Raw genomic sequence first — 21993 nt, forward strand, 5'->3', positions numbered from 1 at the left:
AAAACTAATAAAATGGCCAGGCCAAAAATATATCTTTCACTCAATCATATACAATACACGATTTGATTTCGGTGTACTCATATAAGCAGCAATTGTCAAAGATGTCTACATCAAAATATCTACTTTAACCAATCACATACAATGGGTAATTTAATCCCCATGCACTCATGCAAGCTGCAACTATCAAAGACGACCACCAGTCACATGTACGAGCACCTAGATCCCTATGCTCTCTCATGCAAGCAACAATCTTAGGGCAATCGAAGACCCCTATATAAATATCTATATACACTTTCTTCGGTCTCTAACTTCACTTTCTTGTTATTATGCCAAAATCACTTCTTACTCCTTTGTATTTTTATCGTCTTTTTCTATCAACTTAAATATCGAAGAGAGTCTTGAAAAATAAAACTCTGAAAATCCCATAATTTAATTTTTATTTTGTACAAATCTAAACTCTTCAAGCCTAGAAAATAGTGTCAAAACACAATCTTCAAAAAGTACATCCATACGACTTAGTAATATATTAAAGTGCCTGCATTTTACTTAAAAACGAGTAGAGTTGAAGTTATCTTCACCAAAATTCCAAAAAAAAAAACCTGAAAAGCCAAAAGTTATCATTAACCTTCCTGGAATATTACATGAAAGATATACATTGGAGAGATAGTTGATCTGAAACCAAAATTGAAGGCTTTGTCAATGGCGATATGAATATTTTTTTGAAAAAACTTGAACATACTCTTTGCAATGAAGCTAGATTATATGTACTTGTGTTCATGTTACAATTGATGTTGTCGTCAGCGTCGTTGTTTCGATTCTTTGAATGGAAGCTTTTAGCTCAAATTGAATGGTTGGTCTTGAAGGGTCCAAAACAATGTCTTTCCAGACCGAGCCAGGCTCATCTACTGGACTAGGGTCTTGGTTATAAAGCTCATTTACACAGTCTGCACCTGGGTTCAACTTGCTCACATTTGACAACCATTTTATGTCATCTGGATCTATCAACAGCTTGTTTTCTCCATCTTTCCAAGCTATCAACTGTCGTTTATATACATACATATATACACACACATTACTCAGAAAAGATGAAGCAATAAAAGGAATAAAGTATTAAGTTAGTTGACATGGGGTTTGCAGAAAGGACCAGTTTCATTGGACCATTTGCAATATGGTCCCGGTCCCATGGAACCAACAACTTAAAGTGGGAGGTTGAATGGTACCATACACATGGTCCCCAAGTTCCACTAACTTTTTCAAATCCCCATTAACAAAATATCATTTAAATTGTGCTAAACAATGATTACGGAGAAGGAAAAGGGGTTATTGGAGATCGGAATCCCAAGTCATGAATGAAACGAGTTAAACTCCGGGTTTGATAAGTAAGACTTTTTACCTTTGGAGGACCTTTAACAGCATTGGTGCAATAAAGCCTGGCATTATCAACAAATTGGCAATATCTTGGGAATGCACTAGCAAAACTTTTGTGGGATTTTAGCTGTGAATTTATTCTCACTGCCCTTTTCACCATTATAGCTCTCCTGTACAATTCAATCCAAATTAGAAACAAAACTTTATTCTTAATTCTGAAGATTAATCAAACTGGCAAATGCCATTTACCTTATACCTCTAACAACAGCTAGATATGCATCACAAACAACTCCAACAAGTTCAATTCTGTAAGGTTTCCTATGTGTTTGATGATCATCGTTTTCTTCCTCCTCTTCTATCTGTTCCCAGTAATTCTCAGTAATTTTGCCATCTTTGTCTACCTTGTATCCGACCCCCATCCGGTAACGGTGTTTGTGAACGTTCCGAGCCATGGCGATGGTTTGCTCGACGAAAGGCTCCCATGATAAAGTCCCATCCATTATCACATCCCGCCCTTCATTCAATGCTGTCACTAGCAGTGATGATGCAGCATCTGTGGAGGATTGATGAACCTATTTATAGTATACAGTTGAAATGTAAGTAGTTTGTTGTATAGGGAATTGATGAGCTTAAAAAGTTATCAATGGCGGAGGTGGGGGATAAACTTTACAAGTTCAGATGTAGGAAGTATATCATGGTGGTGGCCCCTAGAGCTGAGAGCTCTGAATATAACATCTGTTTCTTTGAATGCATCTGCCTCTACAACCACAGCATTCGCTGCTGCTTCTGCCCAAAATGATCTGCAAATGCCAATTTAATTGTCAGAAACCATTATTGCCGATGGAGGACGACTCTTTTCGAAGAAGTTTTCAAAATGTTTTCCATTCGAAGGTGATGAACTCCTCAATGGATTGACACCAGGGATTTTGTCTTTCGACTCTGATAAAAGCCCAAGTGTCCGAGATTGTCTAAAGAGGCGACAACTTACCGCTTTAGGCACTCAAGTTTTTTGTAAAATAGGGAGACAACCCGATTAGAAATAATACTAACCAATTGAAAAATCCATGAGCTTCATAGGAACATTGTAAGACTTTTCAAAAAAGAGTCAATCTCCCATTTCTAAATTGGTGAGAACTGTCTATAGTGAAAAAAATAACATACTAAAAGAAGGAATAAAACTAAAATTAAAAAAAATTGAATTTCATTATAATTTTTTTTACTTTCATATAATTTTTGAAAATTATTTAATATAAATAGTGTCTAAAATATATTTTTAAATTATTTAACTGTTACATTTTAATTAAATTTGTTTCTAAATTATAAAAGAAAAACTGCAATACAAAATTTGCTTTGGAGGTTAGAAAGAGGACGATAAATTATATTAATTTAAAAATTAAGGTGAATTTAGACAATTACAAAATAAGTGATTAATTTAGCATTTATTTTCTTAATTACTTATAATACGTGCATATATTTGATGCTGTATAATTCAAATAATAATATTTCATTACAAAATTGAAAATAGATTTATTTTGTATAAGATAATATAATTATATTAACTTATAAATTATATATTTTATATAATTAATAAAATTTGGAATGGTATGGAGCTAGCCTTACTCTTTGAGAATAATATCTTTGAGGACGGTGCTTTTGCCGGCCCCCATACCACCGCCCATAAGCAACAGCACGGGGCTCCGCCGGCTGTGGGCCACCGGCACCATCACGTCCGTACACTTTGCTTCGCCGTCCACACGTCCCATCGCCTTCATTTCCTCCACCAACGTCGAGAAAACCCTAGCCACCTTCAAATCCTTTATCACCCTCTCAAATCTCGTTTGCCTATAATCAATCCAAATTAACAAAATAATTTGTTGTTAATCTTTAATAAAAGTCGATTCTCCGTAAGTCTTTTTTAGATAAAACAATATTTAGTATTTAAATTTAGTAATTTAATTTATTTTCTCCATAATAATTTTGGAATTTAATAACTTTCTTGATTTAATCCTCTCACTCAAATCATCACTTAAAGTTTTAAAAAATATTTAAAATTTAAGTATTTTTTAAAAAAAAATTTAAGGTGATATTATTGCATAAGTCATATTATTATATTTTAATGAATTCCAAATTTGGGAACTAAATTAAAAAAATTATCAAAATCTAGAATTAGTGTGAAAAAATTCAAGAATCAATGTAAGAAAAATGTCAAGATCAAAAATTAAATCTCGCTTTATATCCATTTTTTTAATAAAAAATTTATATTATTGGAATAATTTATGTTAAAAAAAGAGAGTATTATAATGTTTTCCGAATGAAACTTTCAAAAACGACCAAATGAACAAAACATTGTGAATGCATACCTTTCAAATTAATTAAATATTTATTGTAGACTATTAATTAATAATTTAAAATACCCACTTGCATTGCTATATTGATCCAGATTTCGACTATTAAAAGAAAAAACACAAAATTAGTCGTCTCCAAACAATATAATACTAGATCGTGGGACTATCATAATGCAAATAAAAAATATAAAACAATTCACCAAAAAACAACATACATATATAAACATGTTTTAAAATATAAAAAAAAAACTAATGTAATAAAAGTTTGAAAATATTTCTCTGATGTACTTAAATTATAATATAAATATAATTAGCACTATAAGAGTGCATTTAGTTATTTTCAAAAAGTTCATAAATTTAACAATTAAATCAATTTTAATATTTATAATTTTTTATTTACTTTGGTTAAGTAAGTCCAATTTAATCTTTAAATTTAAATTCTCTTCGAATTTAATGACGCGACACTTCAAAAATATATATAATCCCTTTAAATTTTAAGAAATTATAAATTAATATAATAATAAAATTACATGTTGGCCCTTAAATTTTTTATTCAATTTTGACCTCAAATAATATTTTAACTTTGCTCCAGCCATTATTTTAAAAAATAAAAAAAAATCAAGTTATAAAAGTGACATAAGTTCTTATATCATTAAACTTTTATATTTTTTCGAGTTAATCTATTTATTAAATTCAAGTGTTAAAATAATATATATAAAAATTAAAATAGACTTAATTTATAAATTTAAAGGCTAAAAATTATATTAACTTTTTTAAAAATTTAAAAAAATTGTAAATTAATAAATGATAAATTTTTATTTTGGTAATTAATAATAAAAAAGAGTCGGAATCACCTTGTAGCTGCCATGACAAAGTCCTTTAGCTTTGTTTTCTTCTCAGATTCAACACCCAAAACCTGACATGAAATGCAAAACAATTTTCATTAAATCATTCACTAATTAATTAATAAATTCCCCAATCAAAGATTATTATGATTAAGAGATTTTGTTCATATATATATATATATATTATACCTGGCTAATCATATTAGGAGCTTGGCTCCAATGGAAAGCAAAATAGCTAAGTATGCATCTCTCAAATTCCTCCACCAACTTTCCATATAAAATGTCAGCTTCTGGTTCTTCAGCAAAATACTCAAAGATCTTAACCTCACAATCTTTGGGTTTTTTCAGATAATTTTCAGCCAATTTGCACAGTTTCGGACACTCATTTGCATCTTCAAATCCAAGCTGCCTAGCTGTGCCAAAAACCTAGTTTAAGAAAATAAAGTTCCCCAATAAAAAAAAGGGGTTTATTTGGGAAAAATAATGCTAAAATTTAATACCAACATAGTGAGAGAATCTTTCCCGGTTTCCAAAACGGCCGGAACCTGTCCTCTGTTGCAGTGGAATAAGAAGACTTCGATGACGATCTTTAACGGGATTTCTCTTCGGTCCGAAGTAACTTACGGCGGCGATTGCTGCAGCTCCGATGATCGAAGCAGCTAGGAATTGGACGATGATGATTTTAGGAGGGCCATAATCTGGTGATATGGAATAAAATCAGTATCAGAAATTAAAAAAGAGAAATAATAAGGTAACAATTAGCTGATCTTACCATGGATCATAATTGTTGATAACTATTGGGAAAAATAAGTAGTGAGGAAAAAATTATTGCAACAGGAAAGTACTTGGAATTTCTGGGAAAATGAAGTTTTTTTTTTTTTTGGGTGGGGGGGTGGTGTTTGGCTTTGATCGGTTGAGATTTGTAGATGGGGGAAGGTTTTTATACTTGTTGAGGAAAAATGCAAGTCAACTTCTTTTGGCATTAAACTATGAACAAATATTGAAATAAAATTAAAATCCGTAAAACAAAATTGGATAACTAAAAAAAGTGTATAATGTTTCAATTTTTTGGTCAAAAGTCTAAAATGGGGTTCCTGTGTTATTTAATTTCAGTTTTAGGGATGAAAGGGTTTAGTCGATAGAAGACAAAATGGTTCGGTAGAGAGAGTAATAAAAGCAAAAAAAACTATTATTAAAGTTGAAATAAAAAACATAATTAGTGAACTTAAAGATAAAATCGTTACTCCACTGGTTTTGCTGAAAAGGAAATTAAAAATATAAAGATTGAGGGTGAGTTTAGATAGGTGGTGCGTTTATTTGCGGTGGCGTTGAGATTAGATACTATAGTGATAGTGTAACGTGAGACAAAAAGTAAGCTAAACGCACTACACCGCACCCAATCTCCCACCCAAACTTACCCTGGAAAGATAAAAAAGCAAAAGCATCAAACTCATTAAATTATTAGATTTTTCACAAGTGTATTATAGGTTGTAATAAAAAATTAAAAAATTAAAATTATATATAACTGTCACAATTCATTTGACGAATTTAAAAAATTTAATTGGGGTGTATCAAATAATTACACTTTGTGTTAATCGGTTGATTTAACAATAATTAAATAAATATAGTAAAAGTTTAATTTGTTATTTGATAACCGAGTTTGATATTTTTTCAGTGTGGTGTCTATGTTATTATGGACTTTTACTATCATGTTATTTATGGTTCTTTTCTAATTATTTAATAATATTTCAGTAATTTTTTATCCCGAATCTTGAGCCTTAAATTCTTAAACTAAACCCTAAATCAATGTTTGAGTTTGAGTTTTAAGGTTCATGATTCAAATTTGGGGTTCGAGATTCACGGTTCAATGTTCAAGATGGGTTTCGGGTTCAGAGTTCGAGAATCATGATTTAGGGTTCAAAATTTAGTGTTTAGCGTAAATGAAATTACTAAAATTATGTATTAATAACATAAAAATGACTAAAACGTCATTAAATAATTGGAAAAAAACTATAAATAATGTTGTGGGAAGAGTCCATCAAATAATTTCTCTATTAATAGAGTGAACTAAACAATATGAAAATAATATTTGACATCAAAATCAAACTCCTGGAATATCAATAATGAGGTAATGAAAACAGTGAATCTTCATTGAATGGAATTTCATTATCTCAGGAAGGAAATATAAATCTTACATTAGCAATGTCACACCTTGTACCATTATAATATGAAGGTCAACCAACCTTAGAATTTCCATTTTATGGTCCATGGAATCCAATGTACAAAGGTTGTTAAGCTAAAATGTGAAAGTTGTTAGTTAATTCAATATATATACATTAATTAATTCCAAATCACCAATTAATTTAATATATTGTTTAAGTTTGGATAATAAAATAAAGGATAATTATTTAAAAAAAAAAGACATGCGCTAAAATCAACCCTCTTATGAAATTTTAAACCACTTGTCATGATAATAAATAAAAAATTATAATTTAATTTGATGAGATAAAAGATAGAATTTTTTTCATATTGTCATTAAATCATCAAGTATTTTTTTAATTTATTTCTTGAAAGATGTTTTCCCTTTTTTAAGAAATATTGAATAAAATAGTATATAGTGAAAGTAAGTGGAAATGAAAGTAATAAATTTGGTCAATCATGGAATTTTTAGTGTCCATGGCAGTAAAGACAAGATACTTGAGCTGCTGAGCACTAACTAAAGATATCAATTTTAATTTTCATCCACAAATATTCCATTGTTATTTTTTAAGATTTAATATTGGACTTGCATCATATTTAAAGTTGAAAATCATTCTTATTTTCTAATGGATGTCCAAACATGTATAATTTTATGGTTGTAGAGAATTTTAAGCATTTAAGAATTAAGGATTTATTTAAGAATTTTAAAAAAATTACAATTGTAATTATAAACAATATATTTTTAAAAAAATCACAAAATAATTTAAGCCACGCCAGTTATAACAAAAACAAAATTTTATTATTTAACAAACTTGTCCCTTTGAATGGACATTTACTTTCATTATACTATGTTTAGTTTTCGTTTTGTCTCGCGCTATAATATCTAATTTCACTATCACCATTATTTTTACACTAAGCACAAATAAACTCATCGTCCATCCAAAATAACTAAATATAATTATTATTTTTCCAACAACTTAGATATAAGTTTAATAATATTATAATAATATATTATAAAAAAATGGCATATATCCAATCCACTTCTATTTGGACGTTTATGTGTAAATAAAATTTTTATTATTTGATAAAAAAACAACCATGTATATTGATTTTCCTTTTAAATATTTTTAATCACGCATGACATTTTTTTAGCCCAAGTTAAAAAATTAAAAAAACAAGCCATCAAAATTGTATCAAATAAACATACGTATGGAAGTCACAATTTTAAAATATAAATATCTATTTAAAAATCATATACAATAATATAGATATATAATTGCTAACGTAATAAAATATGCACAATAAAATTAAAATGTATAAAAATATAAAAAAATTTAGCTAAATGGTACATTAAATATTTTATTAATGTAATTGGCTGGGTTTAAATCCCATCGTACACATGTTTTTATTGATTTATTCTTTAAAGTGAAAAGACTAAAATCCCTTTATTCTTTGAATAATAATATTACTTATTTTAAACCGACTCAGCTAGGAGCTTAAATAATAGTATAAATTCAGTATGATTGTCGTGATTATTTTGAGTTTCAAGGTTAATTTGATAATATCTCATTATTAATGGGGACAATATAAAATTTGGCCATTAAACTTGACAACTAAGTTTACTTTGGTACCTATACTTTTTTAGGGTTCACTTTGGTACATAAACCATGCAACTAGACCAATTTAGTCCTTTAACTTGTATTCTGTCAATATTTAATGCTATGACTAGTGTTATTAGAATATGATTAGATTGGTTGGTTGGACCTATTAATTTGAGAATCAACTGATATACTAGTCCAAACAAAGGGGTTGAATCGATTGAATGGAAACTACTCGAAACCAATAAAAATTGAAAACTGGAACAAAAAACAAGTTGAACCGGTTTAATAAATTTTTTTATTTTTTTAAAAATGAATTTTTAATTATTTATTAAATTATTGTTGGTCTAGCAGTTGAATCGATCAAACCAATTGAATCGAGAACCAATGGTTTAACTGGTTTAACTATTGGTTTGATTATTAGAACACTATACACAACACTCTAAGATTATACCATGACATCACCTGAAAATTTATATATATATTAATTTTAACGTGATGTGGCACAATCTTAAAGTGCAACATCATCAAACTTTTCATATTTTTCAAGTTCAACGACCAAAATGAATTTAGTTGCCAAGTTTAAGTACTAAAATAAATTAAAAAGAGTACAAGCACCAAAGTGGACCTAAAATCATATTATGCCTCATAAGTTTAGGGGCAAAAATTCATATTATCTCTTATTAATATTATTAGTTAATGATGATTTTTTATCAAATCAACCCTAGTGGCGGAATAAAAAAAATAATTTGGGGGTCAAAATTAAATTGGATATTTTTACAATAGTAAAAATATAATTTCACCATTTTAATAGTCTATATCTTTATAATTTGTAAAGGATTAAATCAAAATTTTATCATTCTGAAGGGTTAAAATATAATTTTACTATTACTAATTTAAAATTTTATAAATTATAAAAAAGTTTAAATGAAAAATTGTTCATTTTAAGGGACTGAGCCCTGCCAGCCCTAACTCCGCCACTGATGAACCCTAAAACCCAAATAAATCACAAAAAAAATTACATAATTATTTTCAGATATTAAAATATGTATTTTTTTCAAATACAAACACCACATTAAAAAGTTTCAAAATTAAGTAGTAATTATTGTATAATGGGCCTTGAATAAAGCTCATGAAAAATATCTGAGACCCCAAATTAGCCTTAACCCATTTTCTGTGTACATAAAATGCGTAAAACCCTTGTTTCTCCAATTCCCTAACAAACCGGGAAGTGGAAACCCTTGAACTCCAAATTTTAAAGCATTTGAAGAATTTCACTAACGAGGTTGGTTTGCATCACCTTTTTTAAATTCAGGCACTTATTATTCTCTGTTTATTTTCTGGGTTTTTTCCCCTTAACTCTTCTTTTCTTTGTTCTTATTCTGATCGTAACTCAAAACGTTTTGTCTCTTGGTTTTCGTTTTTATTCATAAACAACTTGAATTTTTTTTATCGAAGATGGAAATTGATTCCGAGTCGGAAAAACCAAGTGTTAAAATCCCAGAAGAAGGCGGTTCAATGCAAATGAATTCCTCGGAAAAAAAGGTACCTAAACGGGTTCATCCTTTAATGAAGTAATTTCAAGTCAAAACATTTGAAAATTAAAAAAAGAACGTCAGGTACTATTATTTTAATTCTGGGTAGTTCTTGTTATCTGTATTGTGTTATTTGATTTCATTATGTTAGGGAGGCGATGATGAAAAAGAGCAGCTTGCTGGTATTATGGACAAGTTAAATATCGAGTCATCTTCTTCCGGCTTCAAGAAAAAACCAGTAATTATCATTGTTGTTGGAATGGCAGGTAAACTTAGAAAGTTGAATTGGGTGTTCGTTTAATGTTTAATTTATGTTGCATATTTGATCTGTAAATGAAATTCAGGTTGCCTGTAAGTTGTTTTGAGTAAATTTGACTGTTGAAATATGTCGTTTGATTCGATTAGGGAGTGGGAAAACGACGTTGCTTCATAGGCTTGTTTGCCATACTCAAGCTTCGAATATTAGGGGTTATGTGATGAATCTTGACCCCGCTGTAATGACCCTTCCATTTGGTGCTAATATTGATATAAGAGATACTGTTAAATACAAGGAAGTTATGAAGCAATTCAATCTTGGACCTAATGGTGGAATCCTTACATCACTCAATTTATTTGCTACCAAATTTGATGAGGTAAAGCTTCTGAACTTTATGCATTAGGTTTTGTGATATGAATCGTTAAAACAGTGCAAAGACTTTTTGTGCTAGGAAGAGTTGTCTCCATCTATTACATTTACTTTTAAAATAACTCTTGAAGGGAGGCCATTCTCTGGGCTGATCTTGGACCCTCAATGGAGGTATTGTTCCCGGGGTAACTATGCCAAGTGGTGGTGTTCTTACCCACCAATGCCCTTTAAGGGCATGGGTTCGAACCCCTCCAAGGCCAAATGCTAAACATTTCCTTGGTGGTGAGGTGCTCTCACAAGCTCCGTGAACCCGTTTGGGCTCTCCTCGGTGTTGTGAGACAAAACCTGAGGTTAAAACCGAGCATAGACGCCCCAGGAACAACATCTCCTTTGAGGGTCCAAGACCAGCCCAAAGAGTGACTTCCCCTCAACAATAACCTTTTTGGATCAAAATGTTTGAACCAGATAATGGCTAGCTTTGTTGTAAAGTTTATATACATCATAGGTTACAATGCATGTGCATGTAGAGTTGCATCGGTATTTGTAGCCGTTTTTATCTTCTTTATTCTGTTCCTTGATGTGCTTGTACCTTTCATATGGCATGTCATGTATACGACTTCTGCAAATATCCAATCTCAGGTTATATCGGTAATTGAGAGGCGAGCAGATCAACTCGACTATGTTCTTGTGGATACTCCCGGGCAGATTGAGATATTTACTTGGTCTGCTTCAGGAGCTATCATTACAGAAGCATTTGCTTCAACGTTTCCTACTGTTGTCACTTACGTAGTTGATACACCTCGTTCATCAAGTCCGGTTACCTTCATGAGCAACATGCTTTATGCTTGTAGCATACTTTACAAGACACGGTTGCCTCTTGTATTAGCATTCAACAAGGTTGATGTTGCACAACATCAGTTTGCTTTGGAGGTATATTTATTTTTCCATATTAGATGCAAATGTTTTGTTTGGCACTCAGATAAATATCTGTCAATTGTGCTTCCATTGTGTTTGCATGATTGATCTGCAACCACTTCTATTGGTTATCGAACTTCTATGGAACACCATTTTTTCGGGGTTCTTAAGTTTTTACTGTTTCCAGCTTTTTCTTGTTGACATGCAATATATACAATGCGCAGTTAGCTTTATTATTGAAATTATTCTGTGCAGTGGATGGAAGATTTCGAGACATTTCAAGCGGCAATAAGTTCAGATACTACGTACACATCAACTCTAACTCAGAGCCTCTCGCTCTCTCTTGATGAATTTTACAAGAATTTACGATCGGTTGGAGTGTCTGCGATTTCTGGTGCTGGAATGAATGAATTCTTTAAAGCCATTGAAGCCTGTGCCGAGGAATACATGGAAACTTACAAGTATAGCCTCCCTCTTTTAATTTTGTGAACTCTGATCCGGAGTATTTTTAAGTTTATATGGTAATAACCCAAAATTTGTAGGGCTGATCTGGACAAGAGACGAGCAGAAAAACAACGCCTAGAGGAAGAACGCCGGAAAGAGAGCATGGATAAGTTGAGGAGGGATATGGAGCAAACGAGAGGCGAAACCGTTGTCTTGAGTACTGGTTTGAAAGACAAAGATGGAAGAAGAAATACAATGATGGATCCTGAAGATGAAGTGGAAGAACCAGAAGATGAAGATGATTATGACAGGTTCACCGACGAGGATGAAGATCTTATCCAGGAGGATGAAGATGAAGAGATTGCCAGGTTCTCCTTTTAGGAATTGTTTAGCACCGGCAAGTCTAGCATCTACGATCAAATTGAACTGGATTTGTTGTGTCAGTAAATTCTCTTTAAACTAAACTTCTTGGATGACCTACCCCAATCCATGATCTATGCATTCTCTTTAAACTAAATTTGTGTCAGAAAATTGTAGGGTGCTTAAGAACAAAATGTTTTTGGATGAAAATGTTTATATTTTTTGTTCATATAGGACTCGGTAGATGCTCGTTTTAAGCTTACCTTGCAGGTATGTGATGTAGTGGTGGAAAGAAATGAAAAAAATTAAATGAAATTAATCAAAAACCAACTTAAGTTACGAGGATATCGATTTGACCGATTATCTATCTTTTTGCTCAATTGTTTAGGTACCCCGTAAGTTGTTCTGTCTTCAAAGAGCATAATGACTAGATAATCCAATGTGTTACATAAGGTAAATTTTGTATAATTGTTTGGTTTTCACAAAATTCCATTTCCTCTATGCAAAAACCTAATATCGGATCAGATGAGACGATTGAAGAACACCATGTGTTGATGGCATATTGAAAAAGTGACTAAAGCCCTAACGTTCTTCTCTCTTTAACTTTCGTTGTCAACTCTTCCTCTGATGGAATTTTTCCACCAGTCCTTGTGGTTGCGAGCAACCATGCCGTAAGCTCATCCTGCGAAACAGTTTAATTAATGTCATCAACAATGTAGACAAGATGCATGCTAGTAAATTTCCGTCTTTGTTCCAAGCAGGCAAATAGGGGGTTAAAACAATCAAGTCGGGTTGGTTTTTACCTCGAGAAAGTCGTGGTTGGAGATGTATTGGCTATCGACCGAGCATTTCATCCCCCCTACATTAACAACAATGGACCTGTTGGAACTTTGTTGTGCACCCTGACTGTTTGCCTCTGGAAATTTAACAAGAAACAAAAATGGTAACATCAAAATATTTTAACATGCAAATAATTCACTATTAATCAATGATAAAACTGTTAACGATGTAGTGTCGAAACCTGTTATGCAGGCGACATAATATCCAGTTCCTCCTAAACCTTCCTCCCATTTCCTGAGCCGCAATCGGAGGAAAAAACCTTTGAGATGCAAGATCGATGGTTCCTTAATCTTCCACCTGATACCAATGTAGCATTAAAAATCAAAACATCAGTTTTTAAGAATGCTTAAGAATCAAGTTTTTCATGGTTTTAAAATGAATTTACGAATGTAAAATGATGCTCCACTTACTTTAGGACGTCTGTCCGTGACAAACGAAGCATCCTCACTGCTTTGAAGATCGCCTTTGGTGTGTCCGAAACCTGTTGATTGATGAAATTACCCCAATGTTTGATTTCCTTGTAACTCAAACTTACATATTCCTTATTCACATCTGTGTTTGATCTCATTTTGTCTGCAATAATTTCATAAAGAGTACTTGGGCCTTTTCCGGTATCAATCTGAGTGGCATTTCCAGCAATTGCGTCTCGGTTTTTGTCTAAAAGTTCCGTATTTTCTTCAAGTCTAGCCAAAGAAGAGGCTCTACATGCAGAGTGATGTTGAACTCTTGATGCTGAAGGGCAGGCAATAGCCCAATGACCGAGTTCAAAGCATCTAAAACACACACAAGGTAGTCGTTCGTATCTATTACATGACTTCATATTCCTCAGAAGATGTTCGATCTCAGTATCGGTTATCTCCGGACAATTCTGCAAATGATGGCCTTCTCTTCCACAAAAGAAACAGGTGACAGTCGATGAAATTCGATTCTCAGTTATACTGGAAGGAATGATCTGCTTGAGAACATCTAATCTCCTAACGAAATGAGAAGCTATCATCTGTGAGTCTTCCGATCTAAGGGAGCGTAAACCGGTGGATGCCTCCTCTTCGGGCTTGTTGGAAACATTAACATCATTTCGGGGGCAAAGATCAGGTTTCATGCAGTCACTCAAGCACTCAACAGCACCATCGGTATCCCGGTTAAATAACGAGCTAGAAGCCTTGGGAGTAAACCGAGTTATCCACAAACTCCCTTGAAGGTTGCTTTTGTAACCAATGTTACGAAATGTCTTTGCTTCAGAAGATGGGTCTGAATCAATGTTCTCGGTTTTCATTTTACGTTTACCTAAAGAAGAACTAGTGCTTCCTCTATCTTTCTCCACACCCACGGCAATATTTGCCTCACTACTTCTGTTACTCGGAGACAAAGTAATCGATGCAATCTTTGGCCGAGTCGGCGGGCCTACTCTGCTGCCACAAATCGGTTCTTTGAACCTTTCATTAAACACATTAAGGAAGTTAAAGTTTTCTCTGTGACAAGCGATTGGAGTAGCATCGACGTTACAAATCTTGTTAGTCAGCTCAAGTCCGGCTTGATCATTTTCACTTTGTGGTGTTGTTCCTTGAACCTTAGTCTTCGGAGAGTATATCGAATGAAAAATAGATTGAAAACCGGTATTTCCGTGCCCCAGATTTTGTATCTTATCGCCTGCATCAAGATTCTCGATGAGACTCTTGTGTGAGTGATTCGTATTTGCAGCAGTAGTAGTAAGAAGCAAAGATGGAGTCTCGGCTTTTGGTTTCGGAAACCCTTTCATCATGTTGGATATCCAGTTCATGAAGGAACCATCGTGTTTTTTCAATCTTTTGCTCCCCACAATCAACTGTTGCTCAAAGCCCCACCTTTTTTCGCCTATGCTGTTGGAACTCTCGACGCTCTCGTGGCTGTCATCTTTCGAAATCATTCCTTTAACATCCCCATCAGATAAAGCCTTTTCCTTCCCTTTTCTTCTATATCTACAGATTCCACTATTAGTCGGAGAATGTTTACTAGCGGAAATCTCCTTATTGAGCTGAGATATCTTTTCAACTTCAAATGCAGATTCCGAACTCGAAACTTTACTCATTGCAACACATTCATTATCACCTACACCCTGCATATCATTTTCAGCAGGGGATGCCACATTTTTCTCTTGAGATCCGGACAACTGAGTCCGATCACCAACATCTCTTGGATCATTCTTTCCAGCAAGATTTGCCAAGGCAGCAGTTCCTATAGGAGAGTTACCATTATCGGTCTGCAGTTCATGACACAACTCGGTTTTGTCATTTCCCAAATTGTCTATATCAGAAACTTTAGAATTCAGAATGGGGAAAGCCAAGGACGATGTATGTATATTTTGTTCATCTATAGGCTTTTCATCGATTGATCTTGCAGATGTATCGATTTCTTGCAGCGAACGAACCGCATTGCTCGGTCCTGCTGTGTCCCGGACAAGGCAACGTTTATTCTCCAAAAAGCTGCATTCGGTACATTTGAGACAGAGACCTTTGTGGGGAGACCAAACTATTTCGGACAAGGGATCGGTCGCCACAAATGTCATGCCGATCCTGGAAGTTGCATTTGCACCTGCACCTGCACCGAGATCATTGCTTGACCTTCTCTCGATCCTGCGACCCGAATACCCCAGCGCCAGTCGTAAATCAGTCACCGGCTCTACGTTCTTCTCGTTCTCCATGTTCGATTTCGTTCGATGATCCATTCGATCCGCGATCCTGAAATCGGAGGAATAGAATCTAATCTCATGTAGAACATAACAAGTGAACCACCATGGATAAGGTAACTTAATCAGCAAAATTATCAAACAAATAACAATCATATCCATGTCTAACATATACTCGAGTATGACTATGGAATATATAATACTCTAAATATATGAAAAAGTTGATAAAAAATCGAGCATATCCTTATCATATCCGAATTCAAGTAACATAAAATACGTTCTAATATTGCTACTAAACAAGAAAATCTTATGAAATTCTGATAATTACATCAGAAACAACAAATAGTTGAAAGAAATAAAAATTTACAGCAAAAACCCATAAGAAATGAAGCTTTAATCAATGGCGATCCACATACCTCTTGCATAAATATAAATTCCTTTGGCAGATTCCTTTTATAAAGTTCTCATGAAGATCTAATTATTCAAAAAAAAAAAGACTGATAAGTAAAAGAAGGAAAATATTTCTAAAAAGGGGAAGTTAATATGAAATTTAGGAAAAAAAAAAGATGGCTGCCGCCATGGATGAGGCATGCTAGTTTGCAAGCTTTTCTTTAGAAAGATTCTTGGGTATGAGGTTCAGAAGTTGACACGTGGACTCCTGGCATGCCTCACATTATTATTTTGGTAAAAACTCCTTTTCAGTCTCTCTCAATTTCTAAATTGAACAAATTGGTCCCAAGCAATTTAATTCTTGTTAATTTTAAAAATGGGCAACTAAGGACAATTAGTCAGATTGTTAATCTCTTTCATCAATTGTGCATAATTTTAAGTAGTATAACAACAAATTTAGCCTTAAATATTTACATATTTTGTCAATTTGGTCTTGATTTTAAAAAGATCAACAAATTTAGTCTTAACATTTACATATTTACACAAATGTTGCAGGTTAATTTTGTTAAATCCTGATCACATTGACAAAATATCTAAACTTTGAGAGTTAAATTTATTATTATATTGATCAAAATTACGTACAATTGAAAAAAATAATAACGTCGAGACTAGTTATCCTTAGTTGCTTGTTTTCGAAATTTATAGGATCAAACTGCTGCAATTTTTTTTGAGAGGAATCTATCAAAATTTAGATATATATATATTATTTGTAATAGTAAATCATTCAAAAAATAAGAAGAGAAACCGAATTGATTCAATTGAACTTATTTTTAAAAAATTATCTGGTCAAGGATGCATAGAAAATTCAATTTAATTCATAAAATTAAAAATAGTATAAAATCATTTGAAATTTCAATTTTATATTCTTTGATTTTCAATATTTTTTTTAAACTTTGATATATAAATAATTAATTAATTTTACCATGTAGGGTGAGAATAATGAGAAATTTCTTTAAATTCAAAAATTCATTTTATTTAAACAAAAACATTAAAATTTAATAAATAAATAAATTTTGAGATAGCACGTGAATCTTCAATTTTACCATATATTATTATCATGTATGAATTGGTTTTATTATTGTTTTTAATTCATTTATATTTATAAATTTTAAGGAAAAAAATTAAACAGAATATTAAATAATAAAATCCAAACAGGAATTGTGCTTATCCATAAGATGTGGGTGTAAATTATGCTGTAGTGTGTGTATCCAGCGCCGCCATTGTGGACCATGAAGCGTAACAACCATGCATTATTCACCCAAATAAATATCATTTTTATAGAGAGAGATTACGTGTAATTTGTATCATATTCAAGGGCTAATGTTGTTGAAATCGGATTAGAAATTAATTGGTATAACAATACATATAAGATTTTTAACTGTTTCCATTAAGGACCAGTAAAAGATTAGAAATTAAGATAAAAAGGTTAGCAATTGAAATGATTTCTAATCTTTTTAAATATATATTTTATAAATTTTATTAAAAACATTAATTGTCATTTAATTATTATTGGATCAGTAATTAAATCAAAAACCAACTATATGACCGATTCGACCACTAATTTAATTTTTTAAAATTAATCTTAGAACTTGAGTGTTTGCCAATTGTTCTAAAGTCTCATTGACTTTTAAAAAAAAAAACTACTTTAATATTTTTATTTATTAAAACATTGTATGTGACACTTTAAGATTGTACCACGTCATCATCTGAAATTTATATAAATTTTTTAATTTTCAAGTGATGATGTGAGACAATCGCGAAATGTCCCGTCATCAAGCATTTGTATTTTTCGAGTTCAGTAATCATAATAAATCTAGTTGTCTAGTTACTAAATTCAAGATAAAAATTATATTATCTCTAAAATTTAATTTCAAATGGTCTTAAAGGTAAATTATCTAGTTAGCCATCCAACTTTTAGAACGTTTTCATTTTGGTCACTCAAAATGAAATTGTTGTAATTTTGTCACTCAACTTTTAAGGTACTTTCATTGTAGTCACTTAAGCGTTAAATTTCTAACGGCGGTTAACTATACACATCATATCATGTTTACACTTTCATTTTAGTTACTCAACTTCAAGGCCGCTTTCATTTTGGTCACAAAAAAAGTATAATTTTTTATGTATTGATTGGGGTAAAAAAAGTTAAGGATTAAAGTGAAAAAAAATGATAGAAACTAAAATAATGCATTAAAAAATTTATCAAATTGTACTTGTGTACCCCTTACTAAAAGTTCAAAATTCCTTTTTTCTATATGGAACATTTAAATTTCAAAACATCAAAATCAATTAATAAATTATTGAAAAATTTTAATTATATTTCTATCTTTAGGCCATTTTGAATGGGTCACCTAACCTCCAAACTGTTTTGTCCAATCCATTTTAGGGCCCAAAGTAATGAAAATATGGGAAATTTTTTTTCTAAGAATAATTAAGAAAAAGAATAAACTTTAGTATAAATATACAAAATACAATTATAATTATAATTACAAATATTAAATCTAAAAAAATATAATTAGAATAATTGTAACATGTTTACAATACATTTCTCTTAGTATTTGTATTGTATCAAGTTAGTAAAAAAAAAGAATTAACATTATATTTATACAATTAATAAAAAATAAACTACGTGAGAGTACAGACATACACTTCAATTTTGTTTGGATGTTTGAACAATTTTAGCTTTTAAAGCATTTTTTGTCATGAAAATAAACCCTATTTGATAATGAAAAAAAAAAGAGATATATTTTTCTTTTATAAATAATTTTCAAATCGTAACCAAAAAGTGCTAAAAAGTGTAGATTTGGGTATCACAACTTGTATTTTTGAAAAAGAAAAAAAGTTAAAAAAATATAATAAATGACTTTATCGAGCATAGGAATCACTTTTGTTATAATGCATACTCAAGATGTTTCCCTCCTCTTTTGACTGCTCTTAATTAATTAAATTAGGATTGATTACTTAATTATAAGTATGTTGCATCATATGATGTCATTTCTTACATAATTGTACGGATGATAATAATTTCAGTTATTTTTTCTTTGCCAATGTCCTTGAAAAAGGCTAAACCTAGATTTGTCTGCTGTATTTAAAATCTTATATACGATTAATAATATAGATAATGTTATTAAACATTATAATATTCCCTAATTTTATTTATAATAATAATCTCTCCTAATCCTTAAATAAGAAGATAAATGTACATCAATATACTCAGATTCTCGTCTTTTTACGTTGATAATAATGTTATAATGTCAATTAAATTAAGATTCATTCAGCAAGTCTGAACTTTCAATGATATCTAAGGTGAATTGAAAAATTATTGCAATAAAAAAATTAATATAAATTTTTAAAAAATATTTTTAGTTTTCTTTGACTTTCTTAGAATTAAAATCTTAAAAATTTTTATAATTATTATGGTCAATGGTACGCTAAGAAATATTAAATTAAGTTTGCCAACTTGTTAAATTTGTCTATCAGCATTAGCAATTTTTGAAAAAAAAAAGCCTATTTTCTCATTATCTATATCAATATTTTAAGGTTTTTTTTTTGAAGTCAAGAAAATAATGCTATGAATTCAAAGCTTAAACACCGTTTCAAGTAAAGCCTTACCTAGAGGAAGAAAAACAAAATAAAAGTAAATATATTGAAGTATTTTTTAATTTTTTAATAAAAAAGTATTTATTAAATCAATAATATTTTTAATTATTTATATTTTTATGTCCATTTATTCCAAAATTTAAATCTATATCTCTTTTAAGTTCTATCTTATTGGCATTGTTCAAATTCTTTCTAATTCGGTTTAGGTTCAATTATTAGTTCGATTATATAATAGCGTAGCCAAAGATAAATAGAGACATTTTTTGAAAAATAATTTTTTTTTTAATTTTGGCCCTCCTATAATATAATAAAAGTAAGCTCTTTTAGCGATTAAATATACAGTTTTCATTTTAATGCTCCCAAAAAAATTACTAATTCAATTTAAGACTCTTAAGCTTCGATCTTTCCAAAATGTTATAATTTTATCTTGGACCAAATACGCTTACATTTTTAACTTCTTTTGTTTGACTGCAATCTCCAAAATTACAAAGATAAAAAAAAGGGATATATATATATATATAAAATATATTTTCAAAAAATAACTGTTTTTAAGTGATATTATTAAAATTAAGTCCGATTGAATTAAAAATAGATAGATAATACATGATACGAATTGTTTTAAGAACATCTATAAGATTTGAAAAATGAACCTTCTAACTTCAAACATATTTTTTTTTCTTTTTTGCAAATAATTTCAGTCTCATGCATGGTCCCTCATATCTGATGTTTCAATTAAAAGGAGAACAATTGATTTGTCTTGCAAACAATAGTAGTAAATTAGGTTATATCCGAGCTCCAAACACATATTCATTGAAATATATAAGATTAAATTTAAATATTGAATATTAAATGTTTATATCGAATTCATGTCTATATGATCAGACACTTATTTTCGAAATCGACCCACATGGATTATGATTGATGGGGGCAGTCTTAGGTGAAAAAAGAAGGAAAAAAGGGGAGAAAATTCAAAGATGGGGAATATCTCCCTCTCATGCAACTAATAAAGTAAAAGTTGCCCCTTCAACTCTATAAGTTTATATTCTTTGCAACTCCCCACAAGCAAAGCTATTTTAGAAAAAGAAACCAAAAAAAAAAAAACTAAAATTAAAATTCAACTCCAAAAAAGATGAAATTTAACTTTTTTTTCTAATTTCTAGGTGTTTTTTTTCAAGGAATTTGGTGAAAATAGAGAAAGATGAACAAATTTAAGGTGCATTTGGAACAATATTTTAGGAATTTAAATAACGATACATTTATTGATTTTGATATTATTTATTATATTAACGATCTTAATAATGATATTCGGGATCTAAAATTAAATGCATGGGTAGTATATTTCAAAAAAAGGGTAAGCTTCATTTAACAGATAATCTTAAAATTTTTTCAATCAAAATAGGAGGGCACTGATTTCAAGACAAACTTGCTTGATTGCAAGCTCCTTTCAATGATCTATATGAATTTTAAAAAATAGGGTAAAATATGTTGTTAATCCCTGTACTTTAGTTAAAAAAAATTGAGATATATTATTTGTATTTGAAAATTTGAAAATTTAATTTCTTATATATTTTTTGGTTTGAAAATCATAATCGAATCATTAACATTGTTAATATTTCTCGTCAAAAATTATCGAGTTCGCATGTTCATTAGGGTATTATCATATAATGTGGCATATGGTTGATGAAAAATAAATATATTAAGTTGATAAATTTTGACAGAAACTATAAACAACGATTATGATTGAACTAGAATCTTTAAATTGAAAAAGTAAGAAATTGAAAATTTAATTTTAAAGTACAGATAAATTTCAAATTTGGTAGAAGTATAGGGACCAACAATGGATTTTAACCTTTAAAACAATGTGAAGAATATCGCTTGAAAATGTGAAAGCATTCTTCATAAAAAAAAAATCATATCGTAGCAAAGATTCCAGCAGGGATAATTGAAGACAAAAAAATTCCCTAAAAAAATGTGCTTTAAATAAGCAAATATAGAATAGCATTAATATGATAAAAATGGATCAAAGCTAATATATATATACATACCTGCTTAAGATTCTATACAATGATTATTACAAAAGATGAATTTCAATGCTTAATGAAACCTTGAAAAAACATTAACCCCTAACCTGAGGTTTTCATGAATGCAACAACGATAACAAAATAGGGTTTGAACTTCGAACCCATACTCCATCGATTCATGAAACCATT

The 21993-nt window shown here is 30.7% G+C and overlaps 3 protein-coding genes across 4 annotated transcripts; 1 reads left to right on the plus strand and 2 right to left on the minus strand.

Annotated features, from left to right (window-relative positions):
- Nucleotides 1–596: 596 nt before the first annotated feature.
- LOC107929010 (calmodulin calcium-dependent NAD kinase) lies at nucleotides 597–5505 on the minus strand. 2 transcript variants are annotated; one of them, XM_016860329.2, is made up of 9 exons: nucleotides 5331–5505; nucleotides 5063–5256; nucleotides 4748–4984; nucleotides 4568–4629; nucleotides 2989–3210; nucleotides 2039–2168; nucleotides 1618–1940; nucleotides 1394–1538; nucleotides 597–1038 (listed from the first exon to the last, which is right to left on the minus strand). In XM_016860329.2, the coding sequence occupies exons 1-9, from the start codon at nucleotides 5338–5340 to the stop codon at nucleotides 775–777; spliced, it is 1587 nt and encodes a 528-aa protein (XP_016715818.2). In that variant the 5' UTR covers nucleotides 5341–5505; the 3' UTR covers nucleotides 597–774. The 2 variants fall into 2 exon arrangements, with proteins under 2 accessions (XP_016715818.2, XP_016715819.2); XM_016860330.2 differs by having other exon boundaries at nucleotides 4748–4971; nucleotides 5059–5256.
- Nucleotides 5506–9483: 3978 nt separating this feature from the next.
- LOC107929110 (GPN-loop GTPase QQT2) lies at nucleotides 9484–12463 on the plus strand. The gene is made up of 7 exons (XM_016860449.2): nucleotides 9484–9640; nucleotides 9814–9900; nucleotides 10042–10156; nucleotides 10296–10522; nucleotides 11155–11445; nucleotides 11686–11891; nucleotides 11973–12463. Exons 2-7 carry the CDS (start codon nucleotides 9814–9816, stop codon nucleotides 12253–12255), a joined length of 1209 nt encoding a protein of 402 aa, XP_016715938.1. The 5' UTR covers nucleotides 9484–9640; the 3' UTR covers nucleotides 12256–12463.
- A 67-nt stretch (nucleotides 12464–12530) lies between these two features.
- Nucleotides 12531–16325, minus strand: LOC107929109 (uncharacterized). The gene is made up of 5 exons (XM_016860447.2): nucleotides 16153–16325; nucleotides 13485–15788; nucleotides 13256–13371; nucleotides 13038–13150; nucleotides 12531–12916 (listed from the first exon to the last, which is right to left on the minus strand). The coding sequence occupies exons 2-5, from the start codon at nucleotides 15773–15775 to the stop codon at nucleotides 12809–12811; spliced, it is 2628 nt and encodes an 875-aa protein (XP_016715936.2). The 5' UTR covers nucleotides 15776–15788; nucleotides 16153–16325; the 3' UTR covers nucleotides 12531–12808.
- Between the last annotated feature and the right edge of the window lie 5668 nt (nucleotides 16326–21993).

This window comes from Gossypium hirsutum, chromosome D09, assembly GCF_007990345.1.
Source record: "Gossypium hirsutum isolate 1008001.06 chromosome D09, Gossypium_hirsutum_v2.1, whole genome shotgun sequence".
Lineage (NCBI taxonomy): Eukaryota > Viridiplantae > Streptophyta > Magnoliopsida > Malvales > Malvaceae > Gossypium > Gossypium hirsutum.

Excerpts from the sequence above, each read along its gene's own strand:
- LOC107929010 (XM_016860329.2), bottom strand. Across the intron at positions 4,985-5,062 it reads GGGAAAGATTCTCTCACTAT|GTTTTTGGCACAGCTAGGCA; the intron begins GTTGGTATTAAA and ends TTCTTAAACTAG. Across the intron at positions 3,211-4,567 it reads TTTGTCATGGCAGCTACAAG|GCAAACGAGATTTGAGAGGG; the intron begins GTGATTCCGACT and ends GATTGATTATAG.
- LOC107929110 (XM_016860449.2), top strand. The coding sequence starts at position 9,814 with ATGGAAATTGATTCCGAGTCGGAAAAACCAAGTGTTAAAATCCCAGAA. Across the intron at positions 10,523-11,154 it reads TTGCTACCAAATTTGATGAG|GTTATATCGGTAATTGAGAG; the intron begins GTAAAGCTTCTG and ends ATCCAATCTCAG. Across the intron at positions 11,892-11,972 it reads GAATACATGGAAACTTACAA|GGCTGATCTGGACAAGAGAC; the intron begins GTATAGCCTCCC and ends CAAAATTTGTAG.
- LOC107929109 (XM_016860447.2), bottom strand. The coding sequence starts at position 15,775 with ATGGATCATCGAACGAAATCGAACATGGAGAACGAGAAGAACGTAGAG. Across the intron at positions 13,372-13,484 it reads TCACGGACAGACGTCCTAAA|GTGGAAGATTAAGGAACCAT; the intron begins GTAAGTGGAGCA and ends CATTGGTATCAG. Across the intron at positions 12,917-13,037 it reads CCAACCACGACTTTCTCGAG|GATGAGCTTACGGCATGGTT; the intron begins GTAAAAACCAAC and ends ACTGTTTCGCAG.